This window comes from Xiphias gladius, chromosome 20, assembly GCF_016859285.1.
Source record: "Xiphias gladius isolate SHS-SW01 ecotype Sanya breed wild chromosome 20, ASM1685928v1, whole genome shotgun sequence".
Taxonomy (NCBI): domain Eukaryota; kingdom Metazoa; phylum Chordata; class Actinopteri; order Istiophoriformes; family Xiphiidae; genus Xiphias; species Xiphias gladius.
In genome coordinates, this window is record NC_053419.1 from 6,151,331 (window position 1) to 6,177,857 (window position 26,527).

A 26,527-nucleotide genomic window follows, 5' to 3' on the forward strand; every position below is an offset into this window, starting at 1 on the left:
ATAAGGAGTGCTAAGCAGTAATATGAGCCTCCGAGAAATGCCACTGGCCAAGCAGAACAATGAACATTTTACTGTTTTGCTCAATTTAACACACTAACATATTTAGTGTAATGGAAAGCTTTTGACGGTTCAGAAATGCATGAGTAAACAAATGAGAGCAGAGCAGATTTATTCTGCATATTTCAATAAACATTACATTTGTAGATTGGCCAGTTACGAAAATGCATTTTAACATTGAGAAGGAATGGAAGAGAGGTGTTTATCTGCTGTATATATATATATATATATATATATATATATATATATACACACACACACACACACACACACACACACACACACACACACACACACACACACACACACACACACACACACACACACACACACACATATATTAAAGTTACATTGAACCCGAGGGAAATGATGAGGTCGTTGTTTATTAAATTTACTTACTGTGAGGACACCACTTTACTTTGCAGCACCGTCTGCTCAGCTGTGACCCGTGCTCTGCCATGTATCTCGTAGACAGTGTTGAGAGTATTGTAAACAATGGAGTCGGAGCACTTTGCTGAACAAAGTATGTGATGACACCCTTTCTAAATTGCCCCAAGCATCTTTTTCTGCATCATGTTCTGCAAAAAGGAAATGACGTGTTTGATAAAATCAGCTTACTAATAATTATTATTATTGGGCTCTACTGACAGTTTAATGGAAATTAAAATGTAATAATATGCAATCCCACATAACCTGCCCCATCACCACAGGCAATTCAACATTATTGCTTCATTATTATTATTGTTGTTGTTGTTGTTGTTGTTGTTGTTGTTGTTGTTGCTGCTTCATTCCAAGTGGACACAGTAGCATTTAATGAAGCCTCACAGCATTGAAGTCATCGGTGATTGAGTCAGTGACTTGGTCGATAATGTGCACCAAAAGAGAATAACGTTTAAACTGTATATTTCTGTCTTACATGCAGATCAGCTAGAGCACTAATGGGAAGACAAAAATATGACAGTGTATTATGAGCAACACTATAAATAATGGGACATAAATGATCAAACCTGAAATTGACAATTATTTTAAAAAATGTTTTAAAAACAAAAACCTTTAACAGCATGAAATGCAAAAGATAATAATCCTTTATAACACATCTGGGCCAAACAGGTAAGCAAACTATTAAATTAAATGTAACTCTGAAAAATAAACTCTTGGCATACTGAGAGGAATCCCTCCCCTGGGGAGAAAAAAGTAGGAATATAGCTAAAGATGTACAAGGTGTACTTTTCACGTATCAGTCATCATCTGTTAACTGTCTGGCACATGACTGCATGCACAGTTAGGAATCGTTCAACATTTCAGGAATTATACTCGCTTCCCGGTCTTTCCAAGAGTAACATTGGAAGCTCTGCATTGTGTCTGTACAGAGCTGTGCAGGTGTAGACAGCTCGCGCTACCTGTCAGCTAGCTCACTAGTTATAATATTATCGTTTAGTTTAGTTCATTTGTAAACAAACAGAAATCAGAGAATTAAAAAGACTGTGATTTTAGGAGTCGTTTGATGTCGCCACTTTTTCATAAAGACAGTTTCACAATACAGTTTATCCATCCGCCCTGCAGCAAGCCCTGCAGCACGTCTGGCTACAGCAAGTTGCCAGATACGGTTCCTCAGCACAGGTTTTAGTAGAGGTCTCTGTACAGGTGTGGTATTACAAACTGCACCTAGCTCCCTCTAAAATTAGAAATTGTTGTCTATACATTTATGTTGGTGTATAGGTTAAACAGATGAGACACAGCGAGTTAATAAATGAGCTCTGGAAGTGTTGGGAAATGTCTTTTTTCACTTTTAAGGAAGCCAGGCTTGCTTGCTCCAGTCTTTATGCTAAGCTAAATTAGCATAACTCTGTATTGAACACACAGACATGAGATTGATATCAATCTTCTCATCTCACTCTCGGAAAGTAAGCAAAGAAGAGTACATCCCAAAATGTCGAACAATCCTTTTCATACTTGCTGTAATTAATAAGAAGCATGTAATTGTTACTACCCCAAATCCTCCACCTGATACTGGAGTACTGAACTGCAGTTAGACTTTAATCAAAGTCTAACTGGTTTCAAAGCTTTTCATAGTTTTTCCTCTCTACAGAGACATACGGATGAGAAGAATTGGTGACGTCATTTGCTGTGACTAGCAAGTCCCTATCAGCCGGCTGTTGAGTAACCTGAGATATCAATCAGAAAACAAACACACCTGCCATTATACCTGCAGCTGAGGCAGAGCCCAGTTTGATTGCATGTTAATGCTTTAATCTTACAGTTTGGGAGGCCAGGTTAATATTTTCCAACGCAGATAAAGTGAGAGGGAGAAAAAGCAACTCATACCAACAGACTAGAAGCAGGTGGATTGATTATATTAAAACCAATCAAAAATGAAGACATGAAAACCTCAGCTGAAACAGTCACTAAAGCACAAGGCTGTAACTGCTCATATGAGTTTATACTGTATGTCGCTGTATATGTGATTATCCACATTTTGAAACGGTTTTTACAATCTAATGATCTTCTTGTCAGCACCGCAACGAGGCAATTCAGGTGTTCTTAGTATTGCTTATTTTGATCACTAGTGCTGGTTCATCAAAGTTTCACCTTTATGGGCTGAGGTCACTCAGTCAGTTGCACTTCAGGTACTTGCCTCTATGAGGCTGGCAAGTCATATCATCCACTCAAACAAGCCCAAGAAGAGGAAGTTTTCAGGTGTAATGTAAAATTTGGGCTTTAAAATGCAAGGCCAGCCCCATCCCACAAACAAGTCCCGTCTCCTTTCCTCCTTTAATTTATTTTATGTGACACATAAAAACCCAATCTGGACTCCCTCCTCTGAGATGTGTCATTAATGCCAACCCTGACTTGACATTCTTCTCTGCTGATGTCTCCTCCTGTCCTCCCCGGGGGTCAAAAGTCTAAAGTGTGGCGCTGGTATTGCAGCCGCGGGCTGTTCTCACTGTATAAACTGACTGAACCAGCGCCTGTGCTTCTGGATGGCTGGATCTTCCCTCACGAGAAGAGGCTTGGAGATATACCTCTTAATGTTCCAGATCATCACCTCTCGCTCAAACTAGATACAAAGAGAAAACAGGAAAAGGTCACTGGACAAGCTTTGTGTAAATTATGATTACACAAAGCTATATATAGCTATATATATATAGTGTTAATATATATTAACACTATATACAACTTAAAGTCTATTAGAAATATGTTTTTTTAAACTCAGCACTTCATCTGTCCTCCTTCTTCTGCTGGTTTCAGAAGATTTGAAAGGGAACAGTCTTTCACTTACGTTTGACTAAAAATTAAAGAAAAACTACAAGGAACAATCTGTATTTTTTACCGTCTCCTTGCATTAAATGATTATATTTAATCAGCAGGGATTTCTGTGTGAAGTGTTGCGGATTAAATGCCACTCCACAGTTACTCCATCAGCTGCTGAGATCTGGCATTTCAGTCCACACTCAGACTCCACCTCTTGAACTACCCTTTAAAAAATGAGCTTCCTCTGTTGGCTCTTCGTTTTAATATCACATGAAGAAACAAAATGACAATAATTAAATAAAATAATTTGAAATGATTCAATTTAAAAATATATATATTCTTTGAAGGGGAAACACGATCACCATCTGCGTCTGCCCTGTGTTTAATCAAATGGCGGATTTAGTAAATCTAGCTAATAAACTTATTGCAGACCCACTCTGGAGACACTGCTATGGGCTCTGAACTTTAGATTACCATTCAGAAAAACACCCCTTTTCTTGGGAGCCACCTTATTAGGTATTTTTTATTTTATTATTCTTTTCTGTCAGTCAACGACTGTTTTTTTTTTCACATCACATCACATTGCAGCTAATTTTCAAGTCAATGAGGACTGTTTACACTTCTCTGTGACTGTGTGGTGTTACTTCTGCTGGTGCTGTGATTCTACCTCGCACATTGCTTTTCACTTTTTGCACATTTGCATTTGTACATTTGGCTATTCACTTACTATGTACGTAATATTACTTATATGCACAATGATGTCTTCACATTAGAGCAATTCTGTACTTGCAACATTACCTTACAACATAGCAGCCTTCTGCTATTGGAGACCAAAACTATGTTCTAAAAGAGGTTAAAAAGCTCCAAAAAGCTGCACATTCTGTGATAATTCTTTGGGTTTATCACTGCAAGCAAACCATTTCACAATACATTAAGTCATTTGATTCATTTTTATTTTAAAAAAAAATTGCTTTTTCCCCACCAGATATCACAAAACAGCAGTGGCTTCAGAATTTTCTCCTGTGATGCAGCAGCTCAAACACTAGGCAAACAGATTTGACAATGAATGACTATTTTACAGTGACGGAAGAAGGTAAATGTGTACTGCTCCCGAATGCACTCCGCTCTGAGGATGAATTTGGGCACCATAGGGGGATTATTAGACTGATAGAGGATAGTGTGAGAGACACACTGCAGCAGAGGCTCCACTGGAGTCACACAGTGCATGATTACACCCCGGCCTGTATATTCATATATGGCAATACTTTGAATGAAAATATGCAAAGTGATGTGCACAATCCAAAGTTGCTGATGTTGTTGATATACCTATCATGTGGTTCTATGCACTAGAGACTAACTCATCATTTACATTCATACGCTGTAAAGGATTTCTGTTAATACAGTAAATTACTGTTTTATCAACAGTAAAATACAGTGAAGGTATTTAAGAGTAGTGTATTGTAAGTCATGAGGCATAATGGGAAACTTGTGAGACATACATATTTTATGCTGTTCCTCTAAAATACTGCACCGAATACAGAAGGCCTGCACCTTACTGTATTTTTGCAAAACAGCCAGTTCACAATTTGCTGGCAGATGGTATGAAGACAAATGGCCAACATCACTCCTCAGACCACAAACAACAATTTGTGGAAGAATTTGACTGTGGATTTGTACCAATGCATTGAGGCTGATTTGTTTGTTTTCACCTCAGTCCTATTAACACTAAAACAACAATCTGCACCTGTGTGTTTTCCTTCTTTCTTTTGTTTCTTTACTTGGGTTTTGTGTTTTTGTTCATCTCAGCCGTTGTTTTTTGGCAGGTCTGTCATCACACTGGATAGTGGAGACTGGCAGCAGGAAAGGCGTGTGAGAGTTAGAGAGAGACCTGCGACAAAGGTCAGTAGAGGGACTCCTGACGCCGTAAATATGAAGCTAATATACAGTACTGTATTTCACAGGAGCCACTTGCTGTTGCCTCAGAGAAAGACTGCTGAATTAAGGTTAGGTTCCCCTTGTCCATATCAAACCTTAGTATGATTAGTTAAAAGGCTAAACTGATCCTAGAGCTTCTTGACACTGCAGTGGACTTCAATAGCCTGGCAATCCTGATCATGTTGTAGCACATGAGGTTTGTTCATCTGATGCTGTAGATCTATATTACAGTATATTACTCTGGTTCTTCTTATGTTACCTGCTTTGACTCATCTTCAAGGTATGAAAACAGCTGACAAACTTGACCTATCCTTTTAACACTTTCTGAATGTTTTTGTAATAAAACCTTATCAGAAACACTGGGTCTACTGGTCCTCCCCATAATTTGCATTCATTAACTTTTTTATTCTGAGTTAATTTCCTGCATTTTTTTTTTTTTTTTATGAGTTTTGAGACAGAGCCTACATTTCAGGCCAGATTTAATGTCCCGTCAGTAATACCTGCAGATTAATTATGCAGATTAATCATGCAGATTAATAATGCATCTACAAGCTGTGTCTAAAAAAGGGACACGCATTTTTTCACTCTTGTAGAGAAATGTGAGGCTTTATAGGCTCCTCCTAACCAAGTACTGAGCACAGCTTATTTGGATCACTCGATTGCAGCTGAGGTTTTTAAAACCGGGTATTTTTTTCCTCTCAGCGGTCGTTGGTGAGTTTAACGGTTGTTTTGAGTTGTGCTGAGAAGTGTATATATTGAAAACAAACATCCAAAAAGGTCGTGTTTGAGTTTAGAGGGGGTTTAGTTTAAGTTGCTTATTTTGTACCAGAATCCTGTAAGGAACAACAAGCTGCCAGTGTGTTAGTGCTCTACAGGTTTACTTACTCTGGAGCCACAGCCTTCTGGAAACGGGGATTTTACACCAGTGATCCATTACCCAGGTTAACTGGAGACATTTCCCTTTCCCCATTATTTATTCATATATTCTGCCTCTCTTATTTTGCTGCTGATCTTTCATTACTTTGATTTTGTTTTGTTTACTCTGTATTTTTTTTTTTTCTTGATCAATATCTACTCTGGAATAGTGCTTTCACTAGAATGATGTGCAGAGGAAAAGATTTTTTGTTCAATAAAAAGTTGTTTTAAAAAACAAAACAATATAAAGATTGTTTTTGGTGTATATTTATAGGATTTATTATTTTCTTTCTTACACTTACACTACTGTTAGCCAATCTTATGTAATGGTGCTAATGGTGGTGTAAGAGGAAATACAGTGATTAGCAGGGAACTAGTTGCCAGCTGGTGACTGTAGTTTTTTTTGTTTTGGTGAAAATACAGTAATTGACTGTGCACTGCTTCACAGCACTGATTATAATGCTGTAAATAAATTATTGTACAACACTACAATGTTAAATACAGTAACTAGCAGGCAACTGGCTGCCATTGAGTTCATGTTTAGTTTTCACAGTACTATACTGTTTTAAATGAATATAGTATTTTACATTTAGGGAAACATAGCACAGGGTGTTCTACTGTAATTATATTGCAGTAATATACTGCAATGTAAAATACAGAAAATACCAGTGAGTTACTGTTAATTTCAAGGTAACCCTTTTACAGTATATCGGTTAAAGCTGGTTATCAAAATGATAATAAAAAATGATAATGCTTGAAAAGCCACAGTGTGTTGTTCTGATCAGATCTGACTGAATGAATACTGGGTACATTTATTCAGTATACTCAATTCACCGGGGGAGATAAAAAGGTACAGACTGCACTGCGGTCGTCCAACTAAAGAATATGGTGTTTTTTGCGTCAGACCAGTATGTTTCGCAGCTGCAGCTATATGGACACTGCATTCAGGCCACTGATGTTCTACACTGGAGACTTTGAGATTTTCAGTCCTGCTAGTTTTGTAATTGCCAGTTATGTTATTACAAACTCAGTCAACGTCCCTTTGACTCTGTACTGCTGGAGTAGATGTTTAAAGGCTGAAATCAAAACCCTTAGAGCTGTTGTGTCTTCAAAACAGCCTGAAGCCATGGTAGTGTTAACTTTTCATCCAAATTCAACAGCTATTTAAAGACACACAGTTCTGTGGTCTTGAGTTGAGTTAAAGCAGATATTTTCCATCTTAAACCTTATGATGGCAAACTCTTTTTATTTCAAATTGAATTATTGCTTAGATTATTAATTATTGTCAATATAATTTAGAGTCCATCACAGGAAATTATTGGCTAACTGCATATCTACTTTGAACTTCACTGTACCTGTCTGGCCACAACTTGACCTTCCAGCAGAGGTCACTGGTGTCCAAACACTGCTAGAGCGTGTTTCACCAACATCTGAGAACAATGCTTGTTGGGCTCTGACTCTGGTTCCCATTGAACCCTGAAAAAACACACACACACGTGCATACACACAAAGTGCCTATAGTGGCATCCAGACACAGAAGTACACTGTTCAATAATACTACATCCTCCCACAATAAATATATTCTGCACCATCTAAGATCAAAATGCCATGAAATACACTATCATTCATAAATAACACCTTCAGCTTTCTTATCTGCAAGAGCATCTTACCTTCCAGTCATGTCGCAAAAATTCCCAGATTTTGCTGTTGGTGTAGTGTAGATCTACACGGCTGACGATGCCCGGGCTGTGCAGATGAGCGAGGTGCGCGATGTCTGCTGCATTTCCAGGAATCTCCTGTAGAGAGGAGAGGACACTATGAACCATTCTCGTGATTGTGTTAAAAGATTAGTGTCCAAACCATCTACACTGCCTGGAGGAGGTATTCTGATGTCCTGAATTCATGTACAGCTACAAAAAGTGGATTTTCTGAGGACTGAAAGTGAACAGATGTTAGGAGCTAATGGTCATTTCCCCTCCCTACTCTCTGGTCAGCTAACAAAATAAAAATAAAACTGACAAAATAAAACACCTAACAAATTTGGGGTTAACCTTCAAACAAACTAAAACATCCTCATGCTACATAAACAAAAACACATCCATACACACATATGTACCCACCTCTATGTGCGTGTTGATAAAATGTTCTGTTGTAATCTCCCCTTCTGCTCTGGGTTGGTCTGCTGAGGATCTTCACCATCACAGTGAAACCAAACCAGGATCTGGCCGTTGACCTCGCAGCTGGGCCAAGCAGCGCACCCTGGCAAACTCTGGCACTGAAGGACAAATGAAACCCGAATCTGAATCACAGTCACTTTAGTCAGGATGTAAACAGAGTAATGTTCAATTGTATTTTGACAAAGCACTGTTCACTGCTACCACTGGATGTTCAATTATCGATAACTGTTTCACCACCATCAGCATATGAACAACAAACACTGCTGGTCTGTTGACTTATACTAATGTAATTTTTAAACACCATATAAAATGACAGAATACCATAATCTGAAGTCGATCTGAGCATATTCATGCTACGCAGAGGACGAACCATTTTACTTCTGGACTTTCCATCAGTTTTCCCTTTTTTCGTTTTTGAACTTCACATCTTTTTAGATTATGAAAGTGTCAGAGTTTTGTCATTTGTAAACGGACAAAAACATCACCTTCAGTTCATACCCTTTTCTGCACAGGGGATCCTCACACACTTGCAATCGTTCCCACAAAACTGCCATCCATGAAATGGGCACTCGATGCAGCTTCCCACCACCCGTCCTGCTACAGCCAGGTTGGCGCCCAGGTGAGGGCAGTAGGCATCCACCACATAGGCCTTCCCATCCTGGCCTCGTCTGAACACTGCCACCTGCTCACCTAGGATAAGTGATTACGGTAGGGGCAGGCTTTTAAAACAACCCAGAATCAGTATATAATGATTCAAATATGGCTGTACCTAACTCCGCTGACAAATCTATAACAAGAAACTGCGAATTTGTTGAACAGTGACTGAGAGGAAGGAACAATAAGCATACAGCAGTTACCCATGCTACAAATTTGTTATATATTTCTCAGAACATCTTCCTCAGCACCCAATTATTTGGAGCAATTTAATGAATTATTAAGTGAGACTTTGACTAACAAGCATAGCATGTACTTGCTCATCGTAGATTAGAGTGTTAATACTGTGCCAAATTTCACTTACTCTAATGTGTCGCGGCAACAATTATTAAAAACGGTTGTTTCATTAATCATTAAGCCTCTAATGGCAGAATTTTTGTGTGATTTTTGAAATTATGCTGATGGCTGATGGAGCTAACAGTGAAAACAGGTGCAGTCAATGTGCATGAGGGGGGTTGGTTTGCATTGCTGTGTACCACAGTGTCTCTCTTAGTACTACAACTGGGGGGGCATCAAAATGTGAAATTTTCAAATTCTACAGTGGCTTTATACAAATATAGGCCACTTTAAGTTCTTCGTTAGCCTTTTTCCACCCTCATCCCACTTTTTAACTGTTTTGCGCAGGATAAGCAGCAAACATTTGATGTCACGGCTTTAGATGGTTACACTCCTTACATCACCTGGTCTGATTAGATTCCGCGGGTAGATTACTATGGTAGATCTCTAACCTCTTTGTATTGATGAGTGGGCAAACCGAATCTGTGCCCAGTCAGACACCACATCTGGAGCTCTCTAGTTACTGTAGCTACTGTCTTCGGCTTGACTTTTGGCTGACCTACAGTGCTCAGATTAACTGCAGGCTGGGCGACAGTGGTTAAGAGTGACCGCTGAGCCAGCGCTAGCGGTGCTCAGTCAGCGCACTCCTCGGTAAAATTCTGAGAAATCCAAAACGAGGCTCATCCAAATGAGGTGTGACACAGCATCGCACTGCTGTCGCCAGACATTTGTGCAGCAGAACTGAACTACAGCGCAATGTGTGAGAAAAGGGCCGGGGAAAAAGACACACTTGGCAGAGTTTAATATATGATGTCAATGGATGACTGCAAAGAAAAGTTAGGAGCAAGACACTGCAGTCATTCACAACAGGATGCAGATCCTGAAGGAAGCCAAGTTTTGATTTGGGTCAACATAATATGAGACAGTAAAATGCCTGGGGCTGGAGGAAGAACTTGTGCTGAAAGGGATTTAGAGAGAGGGACAAAGGAAACCAGAGGGATATATAAGAAAAATAAATGATACACTGTATATTTAGCATCATGGACAGAAAGTCATTAATGTCCTCTGGGGGAAAACAGTCTGTACTTTATTTAATGTTTTCCAACATGCCAACACACCCCTGTGGTTTTCTGGCAATCCCTCATCCCAACTCTGGCAACCACTGATCTGCATCGCACTTTCAATCTGTGGGGGCTTTAATAACCTGCTACAGTAGAGCTTGCAGTAAGATATCCAAAATAGAAAGCAGTCTTTCAACATGTGATCGAGACATACAATCAGACAGTTTATTCTTGACCACACAAACAGTCTCCGTGACAGCTGTCATGGAGACAGTTCTGTTGACACGCGCTATGATTTCATCCATTTTAGTTACTACCACCATTGAGCTCCGTTCAACAGATAAATCTCCCTGACAACTGAGCAAACTCCATTCACAGGACGCCAGTGAAAACAGTGGAAAAAAAACATAACTACTGACAAACAATTATATTTAATCGATTAATCAATCTTCAGAAAACGGTGTCACCACGAACGGTCCCACCAACCATCCTATGAGAATAACAAATTTAAAATGTGAAAGGCGTATCTGTTTTACATCATGGGTTGCAATGAAAATATGCCAAAATAAATCACATATCAGCATGAAATAAACTTAAACAGAGCTGCTACATGTCAAGCAACACGGAGATATTAATAAGATATTAACAGCTTTAAAACTGAGATTGATTATATCGTCATAGTATTGATAATTAGGACCTGATGCAGGATAGATTGGCTGTCAGATCACCATAAAAATTAAATCAAAAAGGTCAGCTAGTGCTCTTAAGACGAAATTAATCATAAAGGAAAAATTAATGGGCATTTTTCACAATTTTATGACATTTTCTTGCCAAGGCAAAGCCATTAATCAGTGAAAAGGTTAATCAGGAATAAGCAGATAGATTGACGGTGTAGTTGCAGCTTTTCTACCATTATGTGATTATTCAGTTAACATTATTAACCACAACATCCACCTCCATAACACTCTTAAATCAAACAAGCTGTTGCAAGCTTGCTTGACTTGAAACAATGAGGCTAGGTTCAAAAAGAAAGCATCACTAAACACCCTAGCGTGTAAACTGCTCTAACAAAGGCGGTAGGCCTTTGTGTTCGAAAGGTGAACCAAAGACTTTATAAAATGAGCCTGTCTCTCAGTCCCAGGCAACTTAGCCTCGCTAGACTCCTGCCTAAGACAACAGAGACGGTGAACTGGTCAGGTAAACTGACGACCATGAGGATTACTGGCAGGCCAGCATTGAATAATCAGGGCTGAATCAACTAGGGCTGAAACTAATGATCATTTTCATTGTCAGTTAATCTGCTGATAATTTTTTTGGTTGACTGAACAATCGTTTCGTCCATAAAATGTCTGAATAACAGTGAAAAATTCCCATGAGAGCTCTTCTAAAGCCCAAGATCACGTCTTCAAGTTTCTAAAAGATACTCAGTTCACTTCACTACCAGTCCCACTGCTGAGCTGAGCCGTTTGTCTGGCATTACCTGATCTCATTTTAAACACTTTGATGTTTGGGGAACCATGGCCTTTTTGGGGGGGGGGCTGGACGAATCAGTTGATATGTATCGTTTACACTATTTAATATTTTTCTTGAGTGTCTTCTTCATGATAGTTACCCAGTTCTGGTCATGTCCAGTTTTTACTTACAAGTGAATGCGTCACACACAATAAAAGTCTGACAGCTGGTGGCTTAGTGGTGGTAATGCAACCGGCTCTACGGATCATACCTAGAACAGAGACATTTTTGACCTCGCCCCTCAGTACCAGCCGTTTTGGATAGACCGGATCGCAGCTCTCCAGTCCTCCCCCTGCGCCGGACCTCGTTTGCCGCCTGGGCTCCGGAGCGACCGTCCTCTGCGGTGTATCCCACACCTTCTAGCGCCCTGTGCAGCTTCGGGGGGACAGTGGAGCAGCCTGTACAGCCAGCCCGCGGCGAGGAGGGACGCTCCGGTGATGATGCGGGGGCACCGAGCAGCCGACATCAGCGGCTGGCTTCCCAGTGGACATGCTGTCCCTTTCTGGTGTCACGGTCCCACTCTGCAGTGACACGGCGTCGCCCCTCACGTTCACATTATGAATGAGTTAGTTTACCACCACGATGTGTCACCCGGGAGTGGTACGCTGGACACGAGCCCCTTGGGGACGAGGTGCGCCGCCCTGTTTGAGCCACACCCAGGGCCGGTCTGGGGGCTCTGACCCGACTGCAACTGTTAACACAATGGTCTGAGTTATTTCCTTTGTCAAACCCAGAGAAACCGGTGAAATTCATTACAGGACACACCTTAGATCATGGGCGCTAATCTACTGCTTTAACAGACTCCGATCTTCTGGGAAGGCTCCCTGCAGAATGTTGGAACCTGGCCCCAGGGGGGTTTGATCCCATTCAGCCAGAAGAGCTTTAGTGGGGTCCAGCGCTGATGTTGGGTTGATAAGGTCTGGCTCAGAGTCGGTGTTCCAGTTCATCCCAAAGGTGCTGGATGGGGTTGAGGTCAGGTCTCTGTGCAGGGCCAGTCAAGTTCTTCCACACCAAACTGGGGAAAACCATTTCTTTATGGACCTGGGTTTGTGCACAGGGCCATTGTCATGTTGAAACTGGAAAGGACCTTCAGCAAACTGTTGCCACAAAGTTGCAAGAACACTATTGTTTGAAATATCATCATATACTGTAGCATTAAGATGCCAAACCATGAAAAACAGCCCCAGACAAAAATTGCTCAAAAAATGTGGACAGGGGTTTCCATGAGTTTTATGTGTAAGGTGAAGTCCCTCGGTTCACTGTATACATTGCATTCCTTTATTCATATGTTTTATTCCATTTGTAATGTTTGTTTAGTTTAATGTGGTCTGCGTAAATGTGAAGATTCCGGCCATATTGGCAAGTTTGTAACCTGTAACCTGAGTACAGCTGACTCGTATTCCGCACGCATCCTCCTTGCGGTCTTTTATCGCTAATGCTCTGTGAAGTTATAACTGCAGAGATCTCAGATTGTAATGTAATGTTGGCTTCTTGTCCTGTTACTGGAGCTGAGCAGAACATTTATTACAGAAGGACAATATTCATAAAATAATAAAGTTATTCAAAATTATTTAAAAACAAGTAAATATCATATGCAAATAGTCATTCATTTATTTTTAATCAACCAATTCTGGTTTATCTACAGGTGTACACTGCAACTGCACAGGCGATTGCAGAAGCTCTTCATTCTGAGACGTTCGTTGGTAGGTTGGGTGGGACACTGGTCCAGGAATGCACATAACGCTTTCTCATCTTCTGTCTCACATAGTCCTTGTCCATCTTAGAATTGATCTCCAGGAACTGGTTTCCAGTGCTGGTGAATCTGGGCCAGGTAACAGGAACCCTCAGCTCTCATTTGCTGGGGTTTCTGTGGGCATAACGAGAGAAAAGTGCAACTGAATTCAAACAGTCACGTACCAGGTCGTCTTTATTTCCATTTCAAGTTCAATTAATTAATTCATTGATGTTTCTTGGTGTTGTCTGCAGAATCACTGCTTACCCAGTTCTGGCAAAGTTGGTCCAGTAAGACACCATGTAGGTAGAGATGTCATGGTGGCGAGGCCAGTGTCCCAGCAATAGGGTGAAAGGCTTTCCGAAAACATACTGCAGGTCATCAGCACGGTCAGCTCCCAGCCAGGTAGGGTAGAGCCTGCGGAAGCCGGCCAAACGGTTTGACTCGGAGAAGAGGTAAGAGCAGGTACGGCCAGTTATTTGATAGGACAAAAACAGATCAGGCTTTATTAATTGCACCAAACCAAAAGAGGAGGTAGTGATACAATTAATAGCTGGAAGAAAAAACTAACTAACTAAATAAAAAAATAAATAAATCACTTCCTTAATCAATGTGTATATCTGACAAGCTGATTAAGGGCAATGTCTGTGAGCAACATCGTTGAAAAAAGACACAATTTTTACAAAAGAGATCTTCAAAACATAATAGTATTTGTCCCAAGGGATAGTATTTTAAAAAAAATAGTGGCGGATAGCAACACACTTTGGATATAGACACATTTACAAAACCCAGTGGCTTCCCTGAGGAAAAAAGTGCTCTTCCCTGCTCTTATTTCCCACCATATAAAGGTGGGGTATAAAACAATTGTATACAAATATACAGTGATATCCATATTGCAAGATCCTGTTCTCAGGTGGTGTTGGCAGCGTGAAGGTAGAGGGCAGCCTTTGTAGGAACCAGGAAGATGTAGTCTGTTCCAATGTCCAAAATGGTTTTCTTGACAGTCTGCCTGCTGGGATTTTTGCCCCAGGTTGATGTGTATGCGGAGTACGCATTGTCCAAACCAGCCTCCCCCTTCCTCTTAGTATATGAAGCCAGGAGCTTCTTCACATCCTCCCTGAAAACAGGATACGTGTGCAGTAAGTGAAAATTACAATTTATTAATGCACCATTTAGATACATACATGTTAGATATATGTATTATGTGGTTAATTAGCTGCATGCATATAATGCTGGTTTGTTTCCCCCTCTCTTCCTCTTCTTTTAATTGTAGAAGGTTACAGCAGAGAGCATCAGTTACTGGTAAAACAAAGAAACCCCACTAGAGGGCACCTTTTTCCACAAAGGCCATGGCTGTAGGTAAATGTATTGCATAATTGGCAACTATCTTTTGCGTTGTGACCTAATGCCTTAAACTCGTATAGGGGTGTCATCCAGTGGGAAGTTTATCGAGGGAACATCTAAACCAGTGATAACGTGTCCGTCCACGTTGTTGACTCCAGTTATGCAGTCGATGTCATCGGCATTGTGGAACAAATTATGAGGCTCATCCGTCAGGAAATATTCATTCAGACACTTAGTAAATTGACATTTTATATGCGTCTGAATGCATACATAAAGCTAAACTCTAAGCTAAGTTCTGTAAACTCCACTGCTGTTTGAATCGCTAGATCAAAACATTCCAGTGCATTATCTCTCTTATATATATATATATTTTTTTTTTTTTTCCATTTTCCCAAAGTCATTCGTGTTGGAGTAGCACTTGTTGCCTGAGGACACCCTACGTTTGCTGGCCATTGTTAGAGCCACAGGAACCAGTCCTTTACAAACAGGCACCCATAAGAAAAGTCAGGCATAGTATGGAGGCTGTTTTGTACCACTTCAGTGAACAAAGAATATTCTGGCATCTACCAGGCAAAAGAGAATAAGAGCCAGTTGTTCAGATGAGAATACATATAAAGTGTGTATGGAAATATTATGACACATTTTGTTTTTACATTTCAATGTGGCATTTTGGGAGAAGGTATAAAAGAATCAGTCAGGTAACAAAGCAATCAAAGAATAAGCCACTTTCAAAACATTTCATTTGGGTTAGTGCAGGTTGTCACCCAAACTTTTATATTTACAGGTGATCCCTCCCATAAAAAGCATCTGAACAGTGTGTACTCTGCGGGACTGCTTTCATCACTGTTAAATGATACGTAATTAATCACCTTGTGTTTTTTTAAACCTTGTTCCCACAATGTTTAAGTCGATACTACTAGATACTAGAATAGATCAAACTCTGCAACAGACTAATAAAGCAATAATAATAAACTGATAAAAATCTAATAAAGTAAGATAACATGTAGTAAAACATCAAGGATAATTTTCATAACTCTTGAAAAGGTGGCCTAGGAGAAAAAAAGGTTTATATCCAGCTGTGATTATACTGTATGTCGTGAAAATACCATAGCCATATTCAAAGTAGAAGCTTTTGAGATAGGAGAGTCAAATGTCTGTTTATTTGATTACTGAAATACAGTATTATGTGATTTGAGTTTTAAAGCCACATGGTTGGGCAACCAAATGTCTGAGTAGCATTTTTTCATTGACACATTTATTTGTTGAGACTGATCATGAGGTCACGAGACCCCGCTCACACTAAGAGTCAGTGTTCACCGGTCTGTTGCAGTTGCTGGAGATGACTCACTGCCATTCTAGCTGGTGTGAAAATGTCCACGGGCTCTTCTGTTTGAATTCGCTTCAGCTCGCGACATGGGTTCAACAACTGAAATACATTCTCCAGCTCTCTTTTTTGAGTGATGATGGCACATTCCATCTCCTGTATTTATTTCTTTTTCTGCATGTAGGACTTATAGTTATTACCTCCACTAGTGCATTCCTCACACCTCCCAACAATGCATTGTATGAGCCTGCACATGAGGCTCTTTTCTCTCTCTCTCTCTCTCTCTCTGATGCCTGAAATTCACATACGAATGTTTATACATTTCTATATTTCATGGCAAGTTACTTAAAATTGATACTTAATGAGGCATTTCATTTGTTACTGACTTCGTCATAGCACGTACAGTATTCACCAATATATACTGTATGCTGGGTTTGTAAATACGTAGCTAGAAAGTAAAAAAAAGAGAAGAGAAAGAACGAAAAAAGCTAGATGGAGAGAAGTAGCGTCAGCTGGTTAAGTATCCATTTGGTGCCCTCCTGCTGTCTGTGATCACAGAGCCGTAGATGTGTTTTCAATATGCTTGTAAATACGGAAAAATGTCGGTAAAACAACTCTAACCTGTATTAGTAATGCTGCTGAAGAGCAGGTGGCTCTGAAATGTTTTCAGTGGACATTGAGCAATGGCTCAAACAGAATGAAAGCAGCCGGGTGCAGTGGACATAAGGCATACAGCTTAACCAGTTACTCTGGGTTCATGGCATTCACTAAAATCGGAAAGGTCGGCTTCATGTATCTACTTTATCGGCTGTTGCTTTAAAAGTCCGAGCATACGAATAATTTGCTCGACAGAGATCACACATTCACAAAACCAACATTTACACTGGTACGTATGGCAGAAGTGATACGGTTTTGAAAATATGGAATTAAATTCTCTTCCATGAAATGGAGGTGCAGTTTAACTCAGCAGATGGTTGGGAATATACTGTATCTGGAACTTCATTGTCATAGTTTAGATTTTATCTGTTCATCAGAAAGTTCTGGGTCTCCATAAATATGTCATGTTTTCTTTTCAGCTTCTTTAAGGCATGTTATGACCCTCAGGTACATTTTTGGCCCATTACTCTACTTTGTGTGCTTGATGCCCCAATGCCACACAATTCATCAGTTTATATCTTTAACCATTTAGATGCTGAGGATAAAAAGCTATTTATAAAATGGAATCACAACTAGCTCTATGAAGCTAGACCCGATTTAAAACCACATCTTACCTATGGCAAAACAGCTCTAACTTCCACCAGCCACCGCTACTGTTGCTGTGCAAGTTAAGCTTTCCTTCGTACACTGCACTTGCTGGTACCAGTATCACCCAAATTTCGGGTGATAGCATTATCACCCAAATTTTGTAGTAACTTTTGAAAGGATGGGCAGCAGATCCACAGAAGTACACAAAAGGAACTTCTCATTTTTAGCAGGAGACCATCAACTTTGCCAGCAGATGTGAAAACTTTTCCTGCCAGATTTTAATGGCTGTAACACCTTTAGTTAGCTGGCTAATTAATGTTAACTCTTTGGGTTCGTTGAAAACACTGTCTGTGGCTAAACTCATTTCAAAACAAGAACCCAAAGGGTCTTAACTATGCATTTGATGGCTTCATACATGATACCAGGCTAAAAGATTGAGGCTAAAGCCAATTACCCCAGACAGTAAGTCAGCATCCTCAGCAGTTGATCATACTTGTACAAGAAATGGAAATAAAGAAGCAGCATTGTTCCTATAGAGCTAAGTAGTCCTAATATTACAGTACATTATTATAAGGAAAAAAACTGCTTACTAAAATGTACCTGGAAGTAACACAGCTAGATTAATGATTTATTGTTCCTGTTTGCAAACCATATGTTTTACTTTTATAAGGAAAAATGCTTTGGAAGAAGACTAATTGATGAGTTTGGCAAATATAACAGCGTCTTTGGTAACAACTGGGGTTGCTGGAATGAAAGAGTGGGGTTAGAGGACAGAGCAGCTGTTGTGTGAAGTTTGTTTCCCCATCAATTTTGCCGTTACATTAACATCAAAATAACCTTATCCCTAACCCCAACCACTCTCCTTCTGTGATACTAATCTCAACCCAAACTACCCATAACTCCACTGGGACCCTGCAGCTTATGTTAGAGCTGCAAACGTACTGAAATCCATTTTCTTGGACTTGGGTTCTTGTTTTTGTTTATTGCTCGAGAGCACCACCGTTGCTGCTGCAGCACGAGGAGGAACCCAAAGCTTGACAGCTATGCCATGCCTTGTTGTGGTTGCTAAGCTATGATTGGACAGTTGCTGCTCAGGAGAGGGGTTTAGGGAACAGCCAATTGACGTGCACACTCAAAATCAGTGCATTCAACTTCTTTTTTGATGATGGGTTTTGTTTTTATAGTCACTTTTCAATCATTTTGTGAGACATACAGTATCTCAATTAGAAAGTATTTTTGTGATGTCGAATTGAGGGCTGATGGCTGCAGTATGTTTAAATGGTCTTCAGATATTTATTCATCATGACACCCACAGAGCTTTTTGCCGATGATGTTAAAGACTACCACTTTTGGAAGGTAATCAGATTTAACCATATAAAAAGTCACAGTGTTTTTTCACTCATAAAGTTCAATGTAAACACTCTTTATTAGTATAATAACTGTCTAATTTAAACTAAAAATACATCACTGAGCATCTGTGGCATCATACGATGGAAGGCTGGGAAGGGTGCTGATCCACAGGCGAACAAAACTTAGTCTCATTTCCTGTCCAATGGAGCTCTCGTTCATCCTTGCATTGATGTCCAGGAACTGCTGTCCAGTGCTGGTAAATCCAGGCCAGGTGACAGGCACCTTCAGGTTTCCTTTGTTGGGGTCTCTGTGAAAATAAATAGAGGAAGAAATACTTGTGAAAGTATTCATTAGTTTTCCAGTAAGCTTTTGTAAAATAATCCTTAAGCAGTTAAAATTTTGCAATGTTCCACATGCATGCACAGTGTGTTTTACCCAGTTCTGGCAAAGTTAGTCCAGTATGCAATCATATAGCCAGACAGGTCTCTGTGTCTGTCTCCATAAGCCTTCGGTGTGGTGAAGGGTTTGCCGAACACGTACTGCAGGTCATCAGCGTGGTCAGCGCCCACCCAGTCATGGTAGGGTTTCCCTGGTCCAGCCATTAAATTGGGCTCAGACAGCAGGTAGGAGTAGGTACGGCCAGATCTGTTAAAGACCATCACAGTGTGTTTACTCGTCATTTGTCCTGCATTACTACGGCATCTACAATCTGATGATGCCAGTCTCAAACTTGCCCTTGCCTTCCAAAGGCATAAAAGAAAGCCCATCTTGATTTTTTTTTCTCAAACATTAACTTAAGTATGATTTTTTTTATTTTGAGTATGAAGCAAAAACTGTAGCAGGTCACTGATTGTAATGTTGGACTGGAGGTTCAGTTCAGATGTTAAACACTGTAACTGCTGCCAAAGCATCTAACATGATGTAACATGGTAAATCTTTAATCTGCAATAATAATTTAAACTTGAGCAGTTACCTACAGCAACTAAGAGGTGTTTTTAGTCTCACATGGCATTTGCAGCATGCAGGTAAATGGCAGTCTGAATGGGAACTAGGAAGATATAATCAGTCCCAATGTCCACAGCAGTTCTCTTGATGGTCTCCTGGCTGGGTTTTGACCCCCAGTGGGATGAATATTCAGCGAAGGCAATCTCCAAACCAGCTTGTCCCTTCTCTTTGGTATAAGCAGCAAGGAGCCGCCTTACATCTTCTCTGCAGAGAAAAATAAGGTAGAGAGCTCTGTTAGTGAAAGGACTCTGCAGGCTTCCACATTACTTCCCTTCCTGGGTTTTCCATGGTTTAAATTTCATAGCTATAGGAGCGCCTAAAGCAAAATGCCTTCCCTCTTAAGACAAATCAGTTTTACACAGGAGTTTCTTGATTCTTGTTACGAAAGGAAGGAATGTCGCTCGAAGTGAGGAGATGTCCATCCATGTCATTAACCCCAGCTAGGTAGTCTATGTCAGCGGCGTTGTGGAACAAGTTGCCAGGCTGATCAGGGAGGAAGTCTCCATCAACGACAGGAGACAGAAGCAGGTTTTCCACAGCGGGATCTGAGATGGATTGAAACAGATGTAACTAGAACTACACCTCCGCCAAGGCCAATGTCAAGCAACATACACCGAACTTCAGGGAAAAAAATTCAAAATCATAATAAATGACCCGGATCTGCTCCTTAATTGAATGGGTTCTTCCCTGGCCCATGCCCCTTCCCTCCACTAACTGTGGTGCAAATTGGTTCGGTACTTTTCGCGTAATCCTGCTGACAAATAAATCGGAAAAAAAAAACAGAGAGACATGAAAACATAACCTCCTTGTCAGGGGCAATAAAATGGCTTCTTATGGTAAGTCCTTTTTTTATTTGTCATTTTTTTGTCGGTAAAGCACATTTTAGCTGTTTTGAAAACCACAATGCAATTTTACTATGATACATTGATTTAACACGTTGAATCGTAGTTTTTAACGAATAATTTCACTTAACTATGAGGTGATTCATCTGTGTACACAGCACAGTTCTATTTTCATGATTTGACTATTTCCAGTGTGCTACATGATTTGTGAATGTTAAGTAATAATGCTCACAGTCGGGGGAGCCTTGTTGGATACGAGGAGAAGCCATGCTGAGAGTCCTGGCATCCGTTGATTTCAGGCAGGCCACCATCCTGTCATCAGTGGGGCAGCCGACGTTCCCAGCAACCTGAGAACATGGTATGTTATCAAGCCTTTTTATTATTGTTTTAAGTACGCTAGCAAGATGCATTCTCACTGCATTTTGGGCCAATGGGTTTTTTCTCCCCTGCTGAAATACTGGTAACCTTCATCTATTTCAGCCTCTAAAAATCGTTCATTGCTGCCTGCTCACTGTGTGCCCACAACAAGAATCTCTCTCTGGTCTTCTCCGACCCCTGCCTACTCCTCAGTGTCCCTGGTCCGACATCTCCGTGGACTTTGTTACGGGTTTGCCTCCGTCTGAAGGCACTACCACCATCCTCACAGTTGTTGACAGATTTTCTAAATCATCACCTGCCCAAACTCCTGGCCGCTAAAGAGACTGCTGAAATTATGTTCAATCAGGTCTTTCGATTCCATGGGTTCCCCAGGGATGCAGTGTCAGACAGAGGGCCACAGTTCACTTCTGGACTCTGGAAGGAGTTCTGCTCGCTAATCTGTTCTTCTGTCAGCCTCCCTTCAGGTCTCCTTCCTCGGTCCAACGGCCAGACGGAGCATTTCAAACAGGAGATGGAAACCAGCCTGTGCTGTCTCGCCTCCCAAAACCCCTTCTTGGAGTAAGCAATTACTGTGGGTCAAATACAACCATAACTCTCTGCCCAGTGCCGGCACCAGATTGACTCTCTTTCAAAGTGCCTATGGTTACCAGCCCTCCGCTGTTCCCTGACCTGGAGAAGAAGGTCAGTGGCCCATCAGTCCCATCAGAGTTATTTTCTCACTTCTTAAGTACTGCAAGGCACCTACAATCAGTGTGTAGTTTATGCCAAAATGCCAGCATTTTTGCCAAAGCCAACAATCTTGACAAAGACTGATTACTGATTCACTGATAGCAGTTGGCTATTTCACAGACAATTTAGTACTGGCGAAATGTTACTCAATAAAGCATTAACATATTTGGTATAAATACCAATGAAATGAGTGCTTTGTCTGGAGTCTTTACACACAGGTCACAACGGCATCACTAGCAAATTAATCAACCTGCAATTTATCTACAAAGTTGATGGTAAAGACATTCACTACCTTCCGATGTGCAGTATACGCAACTTAAATTTACACTGTATGTAACATAGTGACAGTTAACATATAGCAGCAGGCATTTTGTTTATTCACAGTCAGAATTCCAATTCTTAGTATCAGCTTTGGACATAATAATAATATAATTGTATTAGTCTGTATCTCTACCATCCAAAAATCAAAACTTAGGTCTTCTTCTGCAACGGCAGAGTCCATCCCCATGATGTGTGACAGTAACATACCTCCTCTGCAACCTTGCGTGGGTTCCTGTTTAGAGCCCAGGGGCAGAGGGCAACACCACTCTGGGAGATGGCTCTCTTGAACAGCCCTTTGTTGTGGGGGGAGAGGGTCTGTGAGGGAATACAAACACAAAGTATTACAAGTATTATTTGTGGTTATGTTTATTTGCCAATTTGCCGAGCTTAAGTGGTGGAAAAATGATCATGAAATAGCAGGCCTTAAACTTGCCAATGATGACTGAAACGTATAGTCATGGCATATTAGTTGTTGTGCAGCCAAATTTTATGAGTATTACTCTATAGGGGGGTTATAAGCTGTAAATAAGGGCTTCATTAGGGGTTAGTAAAAGATTTATTAATGCTTTAACAGCTATTAATCAGGAGAATGATATACATCAGCCAAATGGATTCTCTTTAACCCGGCAACCTCTAAATGGTTCTTATTAGTATATTATTACTTACCTCTAAATAAAAAAGAAGGGATTTATGAACTATCAAGAAAGCCACTACTTTTGCTTTATTATAAAGTGGTGTGATGTTTTTTGTTAAGCCTCTCACCTGGAAGCTGACACTAGCTCCCCCTGCAGACTCTCCAAAGATGGTGACATTGTCAGGGTCCCCTCCGAATGAGCGGATGTTCCTGTGCACCCAGGAGATGGCAGCATGCTGGTCCCACAGACCATAGTTCCCTGTCATGGTGACAAGTCCCGTTAACACCGCCAACAGGTCCGCCGACACACGGGCATCGAGGCTGCTTTTAATTCCTTATTCCAGTCGCTAGATATAAAGTAACACATAGGATTTCTTCAGTTTCGGGTCAGTTCCGATGACTTATTCTCACCGGGTAGGCTAGAGTCCCCCGTACTGAGGAAGCCCAGCGTTCCCACACGGTATCCCGCTGACACCACGATGACATGGCCCCTGTCTGCGACTTCCCGGCCGCTGTACAGATAGTTGTTTAGAAAATTCGGCCCCATAGAGCCCCCGACCATGAAGGCCCCTCCGTAAAACCAAACCATCACCGGGAGGTTTGAGGACACTTGGGGAGAAGAAGAGAGGCATTTAAAATAAATAAATAAATATATATATATATATTTATTTTTTTTTACAAGCCGCTTCCTCTACTGCATCAACGCCTCCAACATTCCTAAACAGACACACACAAAAAGGTACCGCGTCGACCGTGAGGAACCCAGATGTTGAGGTAGAGGCAGTCTTCACTACCAAAAGCCGAAGTCTGGAGCATGCTGATCTGGAGGCATCTCTTGGCAAACTTTGTTGCCTTCAGTATGCCTGGGGAGGAGAGGAACACTGATCGTTTCTCCTCAGAGTTGAAGGGGTGATTTTGCAGAGTAGGTAAGATGTCTACGCTTCTATATATACTATACAAAAAAAAAAAAAAAAAAAAAGTATGTTCAACTCTGTTGGGTCGGATCAGGTCTGAACGCACCGTCCCAGCCGGGGTGAGGTTCGGGCTTCCCAAAGGTCCCAGGTTTGGCAGCGAAGGGAATCCCTTTGAAAACATCCACAGAGCGGAAAAGACCGAGGGGGATATTCTGTCCCCGAATGCTGCCACCTTCTGTCTGCACCACGCCCAGCTAGAGATACAGTCCAAAAAAAAAAGGGTGACAGTAGAAGACAGTGGTGCCTACTGTTACAAATAAAGGGGGGAAAAAACAGTAAATTGTGACATTTAAAAAAATATATTACCACAAAAAGTAGAAGGTCTATATTCTATGTTGAAGTGTTACGATAAGACAGACCGTGAACCTCTCCTTCAGTGTTATGTTACATTGTTACAAGTTAAACCTTACAGGTGTTTTTGAGCAGCTGTTAAATTTCCATCTGATAATTTGCAATCACAAGTTCACAGGGATGAAATAAACTCGCTACAAGTGAAGGCTAAACAGCACTTTAAGAATTATCACATCCCAACAGTAACAGATTTTATTTCTGTTACCGATAAATTTGTCAGACATCTTTGTGTATGCTTTTTGATTCACATATTTGCACGTTCTAATCAGTTAAAATTCTTACAGACTTACACTGGCTGCTGAGGCTGTTCCCAGGGACAGGACAGCAGCCAACAAAACCTTCAGTCTCTCCATGGCTGTCCGGGAACCAGGGGGTGCCTCTCAAGGTGCTTATATACAACAAGCACCCCCTGCAGGAGAATTACTGGTAAATATAGCTGTTTACTCCCGTTAAGCAACCTTTACATCCATACTGTCACCATGTGGTCCCGCTGACCATGATTTGGACTCTAAACCTCTGACCTCTGATGTGAAAGAGCATCCAGTCGAGTCCACTCTGTTCCGCACTTCATATTGTATGTTGTATGTTTCACAAAACACATATAGAATGATCAGGGTTGATCAGTCTATTTTCACACATTTTCACAATTTTGTATTTTGGCAAATCCTTGGTACATGGTCATAAAGGTTCACTTGTCTTGGAAAATAAAGTCCAAGTCTTACATAGACTCACACAGATACCCTCTTTATGCCAAATCTAAACTAGAGTGGCTGGTATTTAACATGGAGGGGACAATATATTGCTTTTTTTCATTCCCAATTACTGAAATTGGGCAGGATTCTGAATACTGAAACATTTTGAAGCCATTTGTCAATAGAAACTAATCTTTTGCAACAGCTAATACAGTTTTTTGGAAACTGTAACTGCTGGCTGCATTATGTCCAGGGGCATTGCTCTATTATGAGAACTGAAATCCTGATGAATTAAGTAATCTTTTTTTCAATAAAACTCAAAAGCTCAAACACCCAAAATCAGATATCACAAAAAAGCAAACTTTTAAACATTTCACAACTCTATTGTAGTAAGAATGTTGTTTTCTTCTGAAAATGTTGTAAATGCTTGTTTCCCCTTCTTTTTGTAAATTACTAAAATACTATTATAAAATATGGCAAACACAGATCATACAGTGTATGTGTACCCATATTTAAAACGAGAGAAAGTCCAGCAGTCCTTGTAAAGTTAGTTGGTAATGAAACCATGGTGTTGTTGATTTATAGAAACAGGTGGAGTAGTTCGCAGATTAGCAAAAACACATGGTTTGAGATAAGATAAAACCTTTAAACTAACTCCAAACCTCTGAAGTGCTGCTATTTGTTGACAAATGGATTTGAGATTTAGTATTAGTGTTCCTGCCATAACAGATCCACACAGACACTCCTACAATAACACTGTAGGACAATATAAAAAAATATTTCAGGAGAACCTCAAAGGAAACCTGTGATGTTTTCTATTAATGCAGAGCTATTCAGGAATTAAACATGTCAGTTGGTTTAGTTATTTTATGAAGGACAAGGTAGCTGTGCCACCTTAAAAAAATAATAGCTAAAAATTATTCTGTATCTGCAGATACTCAGTGATAAATAACTCAGCATCGGGACCAAAAACATGATGGGACATCCCTACTTTGAGCTGTCACTTTAATCGTATGTCATTACCAGTTAATGAAGTATAACAACAGTATAAAGGTTGGCTACTAAACAGTTCCTTTTACAAATTAAATGTTAATCATTTATCACAATTATAACAAAGTTTGAGTTTGGCTGTGTGTTTTCTGGGTTTGACACAGTTAATGAGTACAGCTGCTGTTTGGCAGACAAGTCTAATTTGCCACACTTGGAGCATCTGACCTGAACATAAATGGACCATCACTTAGCAGCACCTTTTGAAAATAGCTCTGCCAGTATACAAAAATACAAAAGTAAAATTTGTGTTTTAAGAAAAGCCAAGAGAGAAAATCTTAACCGAGGGTTTTCTGAATACATAATGCTGAACAAATTCAGGAAAAAAAATAATTTATACAAAATGCATACTTCACTTTAATTATCCTCTAATTAGGATCACCCTAATGCCAACCCTTAGGCTTCACAGCTGGTGGAGGAAAGGTTAGAGGTCACCAAAAGCAGCACATATTTTCCTCTTGTAAGCAAAAAGGACTTAGTCTAGTCCTCCCTAGTTAAAGAAAAACAAGGGGCCTAACGACTCGGCTGTCGGTGAAGTTAGTAAATCACTGCTTAGGATAATTTAAACTGCACCTGTAAATACAAACACAATCTTCTTCTCCTCTTGAAGAGGTAGGTTTAGCAGTATCAGCAGACAGACCACAGCCTTGCTATACTGAC

The 26,527-nt window shown here is 40.4% G+C and overlaps 3 protein-coding genes across 3 annotated transcripts; all 3 read right to left on the minus strand.

Annotated features, from left to right (window-relative positions):
• Window positions 1–2,952: 2,952 nt before the first annotated feature.
• zgc:92275 (cholesterol 7-desaturase nvd) lies at window positions 2,953–12,365 on the minus strand. Its single transcript, XM_040158037.1, is given in 12 exon segments — window positions 2,953–3,006; window positions 3,008–3,117; window positions 4,422–4,573; window positions 7,510–7,635; window positions 7,831–7,955; window positions 8,280–8,318; window positions 8,321–8,407; window positions 8,409–8,434; window positions 8,835–9,026; window positions 12,111–12,171; window positions 12,173–12,259; window positions 12,261–12,365. Coding segments are annotated over 12 exon segments (1,164 nt in total).
• A 121-nt stretch (window positions 12,366–12,486) lies between these two features.
• On the minus strand, window positions 12,487–16,329 carry LOC120806670 (bile salt-activated lipase-like). Its single transcript, XM_040158038.1, has 6 exons — window positions 16,324–16,329; window positions 15,048–15,206; window positions 14,545–14,744; window positions 13,899–14,108; window positions 12,702–12,880; window positions 12,487–12,590 (listed from the first exon to the last, which is right to left on the minus strand). Exons 1-6 carry the CDS (start codon window positions 16,327–16,329, stop codon window positions 12,487–12,489), a joined length of 858 nt encoding a protein of 285 aa, XP_040013972.1.
• A 2,672-nt stretch (window positions 16,330–19,001) lies between these two features.
• On the minus strand, window positions 19,002–24,481 carry LOC120806405 (bile salt-activated lipase-like). Its single transcript, XM_040157555.1, has 11 exons — window positions 24,419–24,481; window positions 23,824–23,971; window positions 23,547–23,666; window positions 23,215–23,412; window positions 22,932–23,062; window positions 22,377–22,484; window positions 20,974–21,088; window positions 20,258–20,444; window positions 19,900–20,103; window positions 19,330–19,539; window positions 19,002–19,201 (listed from the first exon to the last, which is right to left on the minus strand). Exons 1-11 carry the CDS (start codon window positions 24,479–24,481, stop codon window positions 19,009–19,011), a joined length of 1,677 nt encoding a protein of 558 aa, XP_040013489.1. The 3' UTR covers window positions 19,002–19,008.
• Between the last annotated feature and the right edge of the window lie 2,046 nt (window positions 24,482–26,527).

Coding starts and splice junctions, on each gene's coding strand:
- LOC120806670 (XM_040158038.1), bottom strand. Junction 12,881..13,898: donor ACCAACTTTGCCAGAACTGG/GTAAGCAGTGAT, acceptor GGCCCTGCACAG/AGACCTGACCTCAACCCCAT. Junction 12,591..12,701: donor AGCCTTCCCAGAAGATCGGA/GTCTGTTAAAGC, acceptor TTGTGTTAACAG/TTGCAGTCGGGTCAGAGCCC.
- LOC120806405 (XM_040157555.1), bottom strand. CDS start 24,481: ATGGAGAGACTGAAGGTTTTGTTGGCTGCTGTCCTGTCCCTGGGAACA. Junction 23,413..23,546: donor GGTTCCTCACGGTCGACGCG/GTACCTTTTTGT, acceptor CTTCTCCCCAAG/TGTCCTCAAACCTCCCGGTG. Junction 22,485..22,931: donor GAGCTAGTGTCAGCTTCCAG/GTGAGAGGCTTA, acceptor ATTCCCTCACAG/ACCCTCTCCCCCCACAACAA.